This window comes from Macaca thibetana, chromosome 16, assembly GCF_024542745.1.
Source record: "Macaca thibetana thibetana isolate TM-01 chromosome 16, ASM2454274v1, whole genome shotgun sequence".
Taxonomy (NCBI): domain Eukaryota; kingdom Metazoa; phylum Chordata; class Mammalia; order Primates; family Cercopithecidae; genus Macaca; species Macaca thibetana.
In genome coordinates, this window is record NC_065593.1 from 4,096,226 (window position 1) to 4,110,499 (window position 14,274).

At 47.4% G+C, this 14,274-nt stretch overlaps 1 protein-coding gene across 3 annotated transcripts in view; it reads left to right on the plus strand.

Annotated features, from left to right (window-relative positions):
- Nucleotides 1-1,282: 1,282 nt before the first annotated feature.
- Nucleotides 1,283-14,274, plus strand: part of COPS3 (COP9 signalosome subunit 3) — a 37,563-nt gene continuing 24,571 nt past the window's right edge. The window contains exons 1-3 of one of the 3 annotated variants that reach the window (XM_050763438.1): nucleotides 1,283-1,448; nucleotides 6,961-7,090; nucleotides 14,133-14,245. In XM_050763438.1, coding sequence (XP_050619395.1) covers nucleotides 1,394-1,448; nucleotides 6,961-7,090; nucleotides 14,133-14,245 — 298 coding nt within the window. In that variant the 5' untranslated portion in view covers nucleotides 1,283-1,393. Of the gene's footprint in view, nucleotides 1,449-6,941; nucleotides 7,091-13,720; nucleotides 13,838-14,132; nucleotides 14,246-14,274 lie in introns of those variants that run through there. The other 2 variants (XM_050763439.1, XM_050763440.1) reach the window with 2 other exon arrangements.

A 14,274-nucleotide genomic window follows, 5' to 3' on the forward strand; every position in this document is an offset into this window, starting at 1 on the left:
AAGCAATGGATCTGTAAACCAAAAGTACCTGAGACCAGTCTCAATCGAGAAAGTTTATATTGCCAAGGTGAAGGATGCGATGATGACACGGCCTCAGGAGCTCCTCAGGACATGTGCCCAAGGTGGTCAGGTACAGTTTGGTTTTATACATTTTAGGTAGACATGAGTCATCAATCAATACATGTAAGATGTACATTGGTTAGGTCCGGAAAGACGGGCCAACTCGGGGCAGTTGGGGGGCTTCCACCTTATAGGTAGACTTAAAGATTTTTTCATTGGTAATTGGTTGAAAGAGTTATTATCTAAGGACCTGGAAGTAAATAGAAAGGAATAGCTGGTTACGATTATAAGGGGTTGTGGAGACCAAGGTTTTATCATGCAGATGAGGCTTCCAGGTAGCAGGATTCAGATAGAATAGATTGTAAATATTTCTTATCGGTCTTGAGTCTACCAGTCTTAAGGTCTCTGTGTTGATGTTTGTGAGGCATGTCTGACTACCACTTCCCCTCATGGCCTGAACTAGTTTTTCAGGATAAACTGGAATGTCCTTGGCTTAGGATAGGGTCCACCAGTCAGTTGGGGGCTTAGACTTTTATTTTTGGTTTACAGTTATGACATGGACTATAGAGACACATTTCTACAACACAGTAGAAGTGCAACATGAGAAGAACAAAGTGCTTTAGGGGACAAGTGGAGGAGGGAGACATCAATCCCAGATGGGGAAAATCAATTCACTTTCTTTTTGTGTGTGGTGTTACTTTTTTACTTCAACGTACATCTTGAATGAATAACTATAGTTCTCCCTATGTGCTATGCGCTGTCCTGAGTGTTTTACGTAGTTAAGGACATTGAGATTTTACAGATGGGGAAAACAACGCTCACCACGCTCAAGTGACTTGCTTAAAGTCACACAGCTACTAAGTGGTAGAAAAGGCAGTTAAACCTAAGCTGCTTGGCTCCAGAGTCTAATATCACGCGGAAAATCTCATGGGAGACGTAGCAACTAAGTCGTGCTTCATTGAAGTATCTGTCCAGGTGGAAAGCCGCAGGGCCTCTCTAGCAAAATCCAGAACCAGAAAATACTTGCTTAATTATGAGTTTCGTTCCTTCCTTTGCCCACTATCCCCATTTAACGTGCGGAGGGATTTCACAAGTGCACTGAAAGAAGACGCCGGAGACTATGAACTCTAACTTCCGGCTACAGCGAGTAAGGCTGTTTCCATGGAAACAGTAACGGGTTGGCAGCTAGGTAGATTCTCGCGGTGCTTGAACCAGCGGAAGTGACGTCGCCGCTCGCGAGGTCCTCAGGTGGCTTGCCGCGGCCCCTCCTCCCAGAGCGGCAGCCTTTTCCCGCGCGTGGTGCCTTCGGCGCTCGGGCCGCCCGGGGGAAAACATGGCGTCTGCCCTGGAGCAGTTCGTGAACAGTGTCCGGCAGCTCTCGGCTCAAGGTGAGGCCCTAGGTCGCCGGGCTGGGCATGGGCGGGTACCGGGGACGGGCCTGCATCCCCAGGCGACGGGCCTGCATCCCCAGGCGCCAGCACGGATGGCTGGGACGGCCCTTTTAGTCCTGAGCCTATTCTCTGGGGCCGGGGTATGGGTTGCGGCGTTTAGATAAGGGCAGGATCGAGCGCGGCCAAGTGTAGGCAGCCCTCTCGTGCTCCGTTGTCCTCGCCGGCCGGCCTCCCCTCCCTCGGGCCGCCGGGAGCCCCCTCCCCCCGGCCTGGGCCCCTTCAACCGGGTGCTTTGCTTGACAGTTTGGGGGCGTGACTTCCGCCAGGCGACATCTCGGGCGACTATTGGTCCCTTCTGTCTCTCTTGCCTTCGGTGATTGGCGCACCGCCATGTCAGCTTCGCCGCCGCTCCGCCGCCTGCTGACTAGGCCGCCGGGAGCGGGCGGGAGGCGAGTCGGTTCTGGGTGCCTTGGCTCTGCGGCTCGCCTCGGCCAGCTCCGCTGCCAGGCGGCGCACGCTCCGGAACCCGTGCGCCTATTTTGGTCCTACAGAATGCTGCGGAAGCTCTCGCTCGTAGCTCTCCATTTCTTTTTCTTTCTTTCTTTCTTTTTTGAGACAGAGTCTCCCTCTGTCGCCGAGGCTGGAGTGCAGTGACGCGATCTCGGCTCACTGCAACCTCAGCCTCCCGGGTTCAAGCGATTCTCCTGTCTCAGTCTCCCAAGTAGTTGAGATTACAGGCGCCCACCAGCTCACACAGCTTTTTTTTTTTTTTTTTTTTTTTTGAGACGGAGTCTCACTCTGTCTCCCAGGCTGGAGTGCAGTGGCACGATCTCGGCTCACCTCAACCTCCGCCTCCCGAGTTCGAGCGATTGTCCTGTCTCAGCCTCCCGAGTAGCTGAGATTACAGGCGCCTGCCAGCTCACACGGCTTTTTTTTTTTTTTTTTTTTTTTTTTTTAAGACGGAGTCTCACTGTCTCCCAGGCTGGAGCGCAGTGGTGCGATCTCAGCTCACCTCAATCTCCGCCTCCTGGGTTCAAGCGATTGTCCTGCCTCAGCCTCCCGAGTAGCTGGGATTACAGGCGCCTGCCACCACGCCCGGCTAATTTTTGTATTTTTAGTAGAGACAGGGTTTCACCATGTTGGCCTGGCTGGTCTCCAACTCCTGACCTCAGGTGATCCACTGGCCTCGGCCTTCCAAAGTGCTGGGATTACAGGCGTGAGCCACCGCGGCCAGCCCACGCGGCTTTTTTTTTTTTTTTTGTATTTTTTTGTAGAGATGGTTACCCCCAACTCTCCCGCCCCGAGACGGAGTCTTGCTCTGTAGCCCGGGCTGGAGTGCAGTGGCGTGATCTCGGCTCACTGCAAGGTCTGCCTCCCGGGTTCACGCCATTCTCCTGCCTCAGCCTCCCGAGTAACTGGAACTACAGGTGCCCGACACCACGCCCGGCTAATTTTTTTTTTTTTTTTTTTTAAGTAGAGACGGGGTTTCACTGTGTTAGCCAGGATGGTCTTGATCTCCTGACCTCGTGATCCGCCCGCCTCGGCCTCCCAAAGTGCTGGGATTACAGGCTTGAGCAGCCGCGCCCAGCCGAGATGGGGTTTTTACCACGTTGGCCAGACTGGTTTCAAACTCCTTACCTCAAGCGATTCGCCCACTTCGGCCTCCCAAAGTGCTAGGATTACAGGTGTGAGCCACTGCGCCCAGCCAGGACTCCATTTTTAGGGGTAGAATTGTGATGATTTTGCTCTCACTTTCCACGTTGTTTGGTTCATTCATTGCATATGAATTTACCAAGTTCTGAACCCGAAATTAGAATAATTAGATGCTGGCTGTGAAGGCCCCTTTAACTATCCGTGCTTCAGTTTCTTCGTCTGCAAAATAGGTCCCTAGTTTATATAGAGTTGTGAAGATTCAATGAGAGAAGCCATGTAAAAGCACTTGGAACAGTGACTGTCATAAGGGGTGCAATAAAAGCAGCTGCAAATTATTGTTACCGTCATTAATTGTAAAGTTCTAGGAGCTGCATGACCTTGGACAAGTCACGTTTAATCTCTGAGTCTTTTGTATCTCCATTGTAAAAATGGAGGGGTGCTTTTACCTCACTGGTGTAAGACAAATGATCTGATATGGAGCTGCACTTAATAAGAGTTCTTTCTCTTTTTCCTTTTTATTAATAGAAATTAGGTTCACAGGGAAGGCACAGGCTTGCTTTTTCCATGAATAAAGGAACCACTGGTTTAATTTATGCTACAAATACCTAGTGTTCTCCTTCCTGGGGTGTAGTGTAGTTAGAAACTTCAGGTTGAAATCCTGTCTCGGTCACTTCTTGTGTGAGCCACTTAATTTCCCTGGGCCAATTTTCTTAATTATAAAACAGAACTAGGGCTGTTGTGGGCATCAGGTTATAGGATGCTATAGGAACAGTTTGCTAGACAGAGATAAAGATGGTAACTTTCATTGCTGTTGGCTGCTGTGCCTCACACTCACTGCATAGGAAATCTTTGAGTTTCAGGCCAGGCGGGTGTGGTGGCTCACTTATGTAATTCCAGCACTTTGGGAGACCAAGCTCACTCATGTATTTCCAGCACTTTGGGAGACCAAGGCGGGCAGATCACCTGAGGTCAGGAGTTGGAGACCAGCCAGGCCAACATGGTGAAACCCCATCTCTACTAAAAATAAAAAAATTAGCCGGGCGTGGTGGCGGGAGCCTGTAGTCCCAGCTATTCGTCAGTCTGAGGCAGGAGAATGGTGTGAACCTGGGAGGCTGAGCTTGCAGTGAGCCAAGATTGTGCCACTACACTCCAGCCTGGGAGACAAGAGCGAGACTCTGTCTCAAAATAAATAAATAAATAAAAGAATTTTATTGCCCACATCTCTGGTTGGACTGATTTCAGATGCACTCTGTGACACTTAAGCTTTTTTTTTGACTCTGCCCTTGGCCCTGCACTAATTAATTATCTAATGATTCTATAGTGACCCAGCTTTTATTTCAGTCTCAACTTGGCACTGATTGTTAACTAGTAGAGAACTAATGGATTGCAATGCTTATTTCTGGGTGCTACAAATTATTGTTAATATATTTAGAGTAATAGGTTAAAAGGCAAATTATTCAACTAGAAGAAGTTACTTCATACCTACCAGTGAGATCTGTAATACAATGAAGATGAGTTGGTATTTCCCAGTTAAATCTGTGTGATCTCAAGAGGTGATACCTAATAAGATCACAGCTGTTTTATTTTTGTTTTGTAATGCATGTGTGTAATATGTTTCCTTTGCTTTCAGTAAAACGTATCAAATTGAAAAGTGTTAAATTATCAAAAGTACCTAGCTATAGTCACTTGTATTTTAAACTTTATACTATGTTGTATTCTTTTAGTAAGGAAAAGATTATGCAGTTGCTCTGCAGAAATAGAGAAGTTGGAAACTTGAGGTTAATGCCCATGGTCTTAAATGTATCCCTGCTGTTACCAGAAAGACAGCTAGAGTGTGACCATCCTATCTTCATGAGAGTAATTGTCAAAATTGATGGGTCTACTTCGAGGTACCAATTTAGGCCTAATTTTTTTTTCCCCCGAGACAGAGTCTTGCTTTGTTGCCCAGGCTGGAGTGCAGTGGTGCAATCTCAGCTTACTTCAGCCTCCGTCTCCCGGGTTCAAGGATTCTCCCACCTCAGTCTCCCTAGTAGCTGGGATTACAGGTGTGTGCCACCACACCCAGCTAATTTTTGTATTTTTAGTAGAGACGATTTCTCCATGTTGGCCAGCCTGGTCTTGAACTCCTGACCTCGAGATTTGTCCACCTTATCCTCCCAAAGTGCTAGGATTATAGGTGTGAGCCACAGCACCCGGCTGAGGCCTAATTATTAATAGATTCTGTACCTTAGTTGTTAAAGTGTAGCATTGCAGGCTGGGCATGGTGGCTCACGCCTCTAATCCCAGCACTTTGGGAGGCCAAGGTGGGAGGATTACTTGGGCCCAGGAGTTAGAGACCAGCCTGGGCAACATAGCGAGACTCCTGTCTCTACAAAAAAACTTAAAAAATAAGATGGACATGGTGACGTACACCTGTAGTTCCAGCTACTCAGGAGGCTAAGGTGGGAGGATTGCTTGAACTCAGGACGTGGAGGCTGCTTTGAGCTGTGATCACACCCTGCACTGCACCCTGGGCGACAGAACGAGACCCTGTCTCAAAAAACAAAACAAAACAAACATACTATTGCAGTATAGGGGAAAAATAGATCAATTAGGAGATTAATTCAACAAGTAGCTGCTTGATGAGCTGCTAAGCAAGTGTTGTATTCTAGAGCTGGAGAGAGGGACAGTCCCTCCACCTGAGTTTACTGAATTACCTAACCACCGCAGTCCCATGCGAGGCAGAGAGGGCAGATACCCAGCTTAGCCATGAGGAAGGGAGCTGAGATGAGGGTCCAGAGACGCCGCAAGTTGATTGTTGAATGCTGGATGAGGCTCAGTTCATAGCAGAGGATGTGGGGGAGAAGGACAGAAAACAGCCATGTGTAGAAGCATAAAGAGGAGAGAAGATAGAATGTTGATTTTCTGAGCTTGCTGTAATCAGAGAGTAGGTGTGTGAGGGGAAGTAGCAGGAGATAAGGCTGGAAAGATAGCAGGGACCAGTTACTGAAGGACCTTAGTCCAGGCTGAGACGTTTGCACTTCTTAAAGTCATTGGAGTAACTTGATTGAATGCACAGTTTAGAACTGACAGTACTAATATGGAGTGTGGGTTGGAGGAGAGAAAGATCACAGTAGGCAGACCATTTAGAAGATTTATAATGTAGGCCGGGCGCGGTGGCTCACGCCTGTAATCCCAGCACTTTGGGAGGCCGAGGTAGGTGGATCACAAGGTCAGGAGTTCAAGACCAGCCTGGCCAAGAAGGTGAAACCCCGTCTCTAGTAAAACTACGAAAAATTAGCCAGGTGCGGTGGCAGGCGCCTATAATCCCAGCTACTCGGGAGGCTGAGGCAGGAGAATCGCTTGAATTCGGAGGCGGAGGTTGCAGTGAGCCGAGATTGCGCCACTACACTCCAGCTTGGGCGACAGAGTGAGACTCCGTCTCAAAAAAAGAAAAAAAAAATTTATGATGTAATCCAGAGAAAAAATGATGAGGATCTGAATTAGGGCAGAGAGGGGAGAGAGAAAGAAATGGAGCTGAGAGACCTAGGAAGAAAAACTAAATCATTTGGATGCAGAGAGCTGTTAATAGTAACATTTGCATTTTGGCTTGGGAGACTGGAAAAGAGAATAGAGAAAAAGGTGAAACATTCAGAGTCAGAGAGAAGTGGGAGGTCCAGGTAATCTCTAACTCGTTTTGAGACCATGGATAGGTTGATTCACCCCTCCAGTCCTTCAGGATCCTCATCTGAAATGAAGGAGATGTAAGAATCCTTTTTGGGCACTTCAGGCTCTGAAGCACAAAGTTGTGGTTAGAGTTCCATTAGTTTAGTTAGTGCTGTAGCTAAAATGCAATAGTGTTGTTTCTGTTTTCCAGGGCAAATGACACAGCTTTGTGAACTGATCAACAAGAGTGGGGAACTCCTTGCGAAGAACTTATCCCATCTGGACACTGTGCTCGGGGCTCTGGATGTACAAGAACACTCCTTGGGCGTCCTTGCTGTTTTGTAAGGGGCATCTTCTTTTATAGTTTTGTGCTTGTTAAAACCGAACATTCTGCACTTTCTGGCTTTATTTTTATTTGTTTATTTATTCAAGACGGAGTCTCAGTCTTAGTGGCGCAATCTTGGCTCACTGCAAGCTCCACCTCCTGGGTTCTCACCATTCTCTTGCCTCAGCCTCCCGAATAGCTCGGATTACAGGCGCCCGCCACCACGCCCGGCTAATTTTTTGTATTTTTAGTAGAGACGGGATTTCACCATGTTAGTCAGGATGGTCTCCATCTCCTGACCTTGTGATCCGCCCTCCTCAGCCTCCCAAAGTGCTGGGATTACAGGTGTGAGCCACCGCGCCTGGCCCTGGCTTTATTTTTACTTATTTATTTATTTTTGGTATAGAAAGTAAACTATTGTAAACAACATTGAGCTCTTTTGCAAAACTGAAATTATAGCAGTTACAGTTTAATCATTCCAACTAATCATTGCTTGTTATATTTTGTTCAATTTTATCTTTTTTTTTTTTTTTTTTTTTTTTGAGACGGAGCCTTGCTCTGTCACCCAGGCTGGAGTGCATGTGTCCGGGCACAGTGGCTCATGCCTATGATCCCAGCACTTTGGGAGGCCGAGGCGGGTGGATCACCTGAGATCAGGAGTTTGAGACCAGCCTGACCAATAGAGTAAAACCCTGTCTCTACTAAAAATATAAAAATTAGCTGGGAATGGTGGTGGGTGCCTGTAATTCCAGCTACTCAGGAGGCTGAAACAGGAGAATTGCTTGAACCTGGGAGGTGGAGGTTGCAGTGCGCTGAGATCGTGCCACTGCACTCCAGCCTAGGTGACAGAGTGAGACTGTCTCAAAAAAAAAAAAAAAGAAAACCTTTATGTTTATACAAATTCTGAAAATTTGTTTTAAAAAATGGCCATCTGAATTGTGGGGAGTATAGTTTGCATTTATCTGAGTACTTTTATTCATGTAATCCATAGGATTGTCCACATTTTCTAAATTAAAAAGAAATTCGGAAGAGTACTGCCACAGGGCACGGCAGAATACATTGAATGAAAATATCAGCTGGGCACAGTTGCTCATGCCTACAATCCCAACACTTTGGGAGGCCAAGATGGGAGGATCATTTGAGGCCAGGAGTTTGAGACCAGCCTAGGCAACATAACAAGGCCCTATCTCTGCAAAGAATAAAAAAGTTAGCTGGGTGTAGTGGTACATGCCTGTACCACTGGGTGTAGTGTACATGCCTAGCTTCTCAAGATGCTGAGGTGGGAGGATCGCTTGAGCCCAGAAGTTCAAGGCTTCAGTAAGCTACAGTTAAGCCATCGCACTCCAGCCTGCATGACAAAGTGAGACCTTGTCTCAAAAAAAGAAAAAGTATGAAAGGTCCAAAGCAACATTGCTTAGAATTCCCTTCAAACAAATTTAAGCTATTTAAGACCAAATTAAATAGACCTTATTTTAATTGGGGTTCTTTGTAACTGTGTACTTGACAGTAATTCTCTTGATGTTATAGTATTATAAATTGGGATATTGTGGTTGTCATGACATTTGAAATGATATAAATAAACTGAGAAGAAATTGACTTAAAGTGAGAGTCTGGCTTCACTTACACTGGGATTCCTGAGACAAAGGTATGTGTCTGGAGCAGAGTTTAGAGAAGAATCTTTGTCAGAATGGAAGGATCTAGAGTTATGCTCTGCAATATGGTGGTGGCCACTAGCCATATGCAGCTATTTAAATTAAAATTAAAGATTCGAGTGCACTTGCCATGTTTCAAGTACCCAGTAGCCACATGTGGTCACATGTCCTTGTCTTAGCACAGATCTATAACATTTCCACCACTGCAGATAGTTCTATTGGACAGTGCTGGTAAGGATTTCTACTGTCTGTATTTTCTTATTTATATAAAAGAGCAGATGCTGGGCACAGTGGCTCACACCTGTAATCCTAGCACTTTGGGAGTCTCTGTTTGAGACCAGCCTGGGCAACATAGCAAGACCCCATCTCTACGGAAAAAAAAGTGGCCAGGTATGATGGCTTATGCCTGTAATCCCAGGACTTTGGGAGGCTGAGGTGGGCAGATTGCCTGAGCTCAGGAGTTCGAGACTAGCCTGGGAAACATGGCGAAACCCTGTCTTTACAAAAAGTACAAAAATTAGGCAGGCGTGGTGGTGTACACCCGTGGTCCTGGCTACTCAGGAGGCTGAGGTGGGAGGATCACTTGAGTCCAGGAGATTGAAGCTGCAGTGAGCTGTGCTTGTGCCACTGCACTTCTGCCTGGGTGACAGAGCAAGACCTTGTCCCCCACCCCCGCCCCCCAAAAAAAAGCCGGGTGTGGTGGCACATGCCTGTGGTCCCAGCTACCCAGGAGGCTGAAGTGGGAGGATTGCTTGAGGCTGGGAGGTCAAGGCTACAGTGAGCTATGCTTGCACTAGTGCATTTCAGCCTGAGTGACATCAAGACCCTATCTCAAAAAAGAACAGACAGCATGCATTTTTTTTTTTTTTTTTTTTGAGACGGAGTCTCGCTCTGTCGCCCAGGCTGGAGTGCAGTGGCCGGATCTCAGCTCACTGCAAGCTCCGCCTCCCGGGTTTACGCCATTCTCCTGCCTCAGCCTCTCAAGTAGCTGGGACTACAGGCGCCCGCCACCTCGCCCGGCTATTTTTTTTTTTTTTTTGTATTTTTTAGTAGAGACGGGGTTTCACCGGGATAGCCAGGATGGTCTCGATCTCCTGACCTCGTGATCCGCCCGACTCGGCCTCCCAAAGTGCTGGGATTACAGGCTTGAGCCACCACGCCCGGCCAGCATGCGTGTTTTATACACACATAAACTCACATATATGTATGTATCAGGTGAGTAATGGACATGAAAGCATTTTGAAGCTGTAAGGTGCTTTACCATTGTATGTGTTAGGTAAGGTATGGAAAGAACCCTGAGATTCTGGCTGAGGACCCTGGTTTTGAATCTGTATATTCTTCCAATTTTGAGTTGTGGGGCCCAGAGCTTCATATTTTTTATTTTTATTTTTATTTTATTTTATTTTATTTTTTTTGAGATGGAGCTTAGCTCTGTTGCCCAGGCTGGAGTACAGTGGCGCGATCTCGGCTCACTGCAAGCTCCGCCTCCCGGGTTCACGCCATTTTCCTGCCTCAGCCTCTCGAGTAGCTGGGACTACAGGCTGAGTAGCTGGGGCTACAGGTGCCCGCTACTATGCCCGGCTAATTTTTTGTATTTTCAGTAGAGACGGGGTTTCACCGTGTTAGCCAGGATGGTCTTGACCTCCTGACCTCGTGATCTGCCTGCCTAGGCCTCCCAAAATGCTGGGATTACAGGTGTGAGCCACCGCTCCTGGCCCTGAGCTTCACGTTTTTATTTATAAACTGGCAGTTGCAATGCCTCACTGACCTATTGTGAACCCCAAGTGAAATTGTTTCTCATGTGTCTAATAATTACACAGTGTAAATACGGATGTATGGTGACATTGTTAAGTCAAATAATGCAGTACAGTTGGAAGTAGACAAACCAAAAGATGTAGGAGAAATTACGGTTAGGTAATATCCATTTAGTTTTTCTTTTCTTCTTTCTTTCTTTTTTTTTTTTGAGACAGTCTCACTCTGTCATCCAGACTAGAGTGCAGTGGTGTGGTCTCAGCTCACTGCAACTTCCGCCTCCCAGGTTCAAGCAATTCTCCCACCTCAGCCTCCCAAGTAGCTGGGACTACAGGTGCATGCCACCACACCCAGCAAATTTTTGTATTTTTAGTAGGGAGGGGGTTTCACTGTGTTGACGAGGCTGGTCTTGAACTCCTGACCTCATGGTCCGCCCACCTTGGCCTCCCAAAATGCTGGGATTACAGGCGTGAGCCACTGCACCCAGCTTGCTTTTTTTTTTTTTTTTTTTTTTTCCTTTGAGACACAGTTTCACTCTGTCCCCCAGGCTGCAGTGCAGTGGCGGGACCTCTGCTCACTGCAGCCTCTGCCTCCTGGGTTCAAGTGATTCTCCTGCCTTGGCCTCCCAAGTAGCTGGGACTATAGGCGCATGCCAGTATGCCCAGCTAACTTTCATATTATTAGTAGAGACCGGATTTTGCCACGTTGGCCAGGTTGGTCTTGAATTCTTGACCTCAAGTAATCTGCCTGCCTTGGCCTCCCAAAGTGCTGAGATTAGAAGTGTGAGCCACGGTGTCTGCCCTGATTTTTCTTGAAATTATGTTTCAACAGTACTTTTTTTTTCTAGAAAAGAACTTGAAATTTCTGGCCGGGCGCTGTGGCTCAAGACTATAATCCTAGCACTTTGGGAGGCCAAGACGGGCGGATCATGAGGTGAGGAGATCGAGACCATCCTGGCTAACCTGGTGAAACCCTGTCTCTACTAAAAAATACAAAAAAACTAGCTGGGCGAGGTGGCGGGCGCCCGTAGTCCCACCTACTCAGGAGGCTGAGACAGGAGAATGGCCTAAACCCGGGAGTCGGAGCTTGCAATGAGCTGAGATCTGGCCACTGCACTCCAGCCTGGGCGACAGAGCGAGACTCCGTCTCAAAAAAAAAAAAAAGAAAAGAACTTGAAATTTACTTACAACCATTGCCTTAATAGTGCTAGTTTACATGATTTCTCTCCTAAAACCTATCACCAGCGCCGCCTTGGAGTGTTTCTTATGGCAGTTGATGGCACCATCTGCCGAGTTACTTGGGAAGGATCACCTGAGTCCTCCTCCTCACCACTCCACTCCTCCTGTCCTGCCCATCAGTTGTTCTGTCAGTGTTATTCCCAAGTAGACCACACAGCTGCTGATGGCAGCATCTTTAACCTAAGCCTCTGCCCACCTCCAGCCAGCCCATAGCTCTCACTCTTGTTCCCCCTTAGTATGTCCTCAAAACAGGAAAAGCAACAACAGTTTTCTGTTTTTTGTTTTGAGACGGAGTCTCCCTCTGTCGTCCAGGCTGGAGTGCAGTGGTGCAATCTCGGCTCACTGCAGCCTCTGCCTTCCAGGCTCAAGCAGTTCTCATGACTCAGCCACCACACCTGAGTAGCTGGGACTACAAGTGTGCGCCACCACACCTGACTAATTTTTATATTAGTAAAGACGGGGTTTCAGTGGATGGCCAGGCTGGTCTGGAGCTTCTGGCCTCAAGTGATCCACCTGCCTCTGCCTCCCAAAGTGTTGGGATTACAGGCAGGAGCCACTATGCCCACCTGCAACAACTGATTTTTTGTTTGTTTGTTTGTTTGTTGAGACGGAGTCTCGCTCTGTCGCCCAGGCTGGAGTGCACTGGCGCGATCTAGGCTCACCTTAAGCTCTGCCTCCCAGGTTCACGCCATTCTCTTGCCTCAGCCTCCCGAGTAGCTGGGACTAGAGGTGCCTGCCACCATGCCTGGCTAATTTTTTGTATTTTTAGCAGAGACGGGGTTTCACCGTGTTAGCCAGAATGGTCTCAATCTCCTGACCTTGTGATCCAATCACCTCGGCCTCCCAAAGCGTTGGGATTACAGGCGTGAGCCACCACGCCCGGCCTTTTTTTTTTTTTTTTTTTTTTCTTTTTGAGACAGTCTTGCTCTGTCTCACAGGCTGGAGTACAGTGGCACGATCTCGGCTCACTGCAACCTCCGCCTCCTAGGTTCAAGCAATTCTCCTGTCTCAGCCTCCTGAGTAGCTGGGACTACAGGCATGTGCCACCACGGCCGGCTAATTTTTGTGTTTTTAGTAGAGATGGGGTTTCACCACATTGGCTAGGCTGATCTCAAGCTCCTGACTTTGTGATCTGCCCACCTCGGCCTCCCAAAGTGCTAGGATTACAGGCTTGAGCCACCATGCCCAGCCTATTTGGCTTCATTTAGTGGAATTTTTCATCTTGAAAGTTGTTCCTTATTAAACATATATATATATATATATATTTTTTTTTTTTTTTGAGATGGAGTTTTGCTCTTTTTGCACAGGCTGGAGTGCAATGGCACCATTTCAGCTAACTGCAACCTCCACCTCCCCCATTCAAGTGATTCTACCTCAGCCTCCCAAGTAGCTGTTATTACAGGCATGCATGCACCACCACGCCCCGCTAATTTTTTGTATTTTTAGTAGAGACGGGGTTTTTCCATGTTTGTCATGCTGGTCTCGAACTCCTGACCTCAGGTGATCCACCCGCCTTGGCCTCCCAAAGTGCTGGGATTACAAGTGTGAGCCACCGTGCTGGGCATAAACATTTTTCTTTTTTCTGGGGTTTTTTTTTTTTTTTTTTTGAGATGGAGTCTCGCTCTGTTGCCCAGGCTGCAGAGTGCAGTGGCACAATCTCGGCTTACTGCAAGCTCAGCCTCCCAGGTTCATGCCATTCTCCTGCCTCAGCCTCCCAAGCAGCTGGGATTACAGGTGCCCACCACCACGCCCGGCTAATTTTTTGTATTTTTAGTAGAGATGGGGTTTCACCGTGTTAGCCAGGCTGGTCTCGATCTCCTGACCTCGTGATCCACCCGCCTCGGCCTCCCAAAGTGCTGGGATTACAGGCGTGAGCCACCGTGCCCAGCCACATATTTTTCTTAACCCTTATTTGTGTCTGTTCTGTATCTTGATTGTGCAAAATAATCAGGTCAGGAAAATCTCACAGATTCTAGTTCTTATTTATTTGCTTTTTAAAACTGGATCTTGCTCTGTCACTCAGGCTGGAGTGCAGTGGCATGATCATAGCTGACTGCAGCCTCAACCTTCTAGGCACAAGTGATCCTCCAGCCTCAGCCTCCCAAGTATCTGCAACTACAGGTATGCACCTCCACGCCTGGCTAATTCATTTTTTGTAGTAGAGACAGGGTCTTACCATGTTGCCCAGACTGGTCTCAAACTCCTGGCCTTTAGCAGTCCTCCTGCCTCTGACTCCGAAAGTGCTTGGATTACAGTCATGAGCCACTGTCCTGGCCTAGTTCTTAATTCTAAAAAATACTGTTGCTCATTTAATTTTACAGAGTATCAGAGGCAGGATGGATTTCTTGGATACGTTGCTTCTGTATTTTATCCCATGAACTATCAGGGTAATTTGATTATTTTCTCCTTATTCTAGGTTTGTGAAGTTTTCTATGCCCAGTGTTCCTGACTTTGAAACGCTATTCTCACAGGTTCAACTCTTCATCAGTACTTGTAATGGGGAGCACATTCGATATGCAACAGACACTTGTAAGCTAAATAACATTTTATTCTCCATT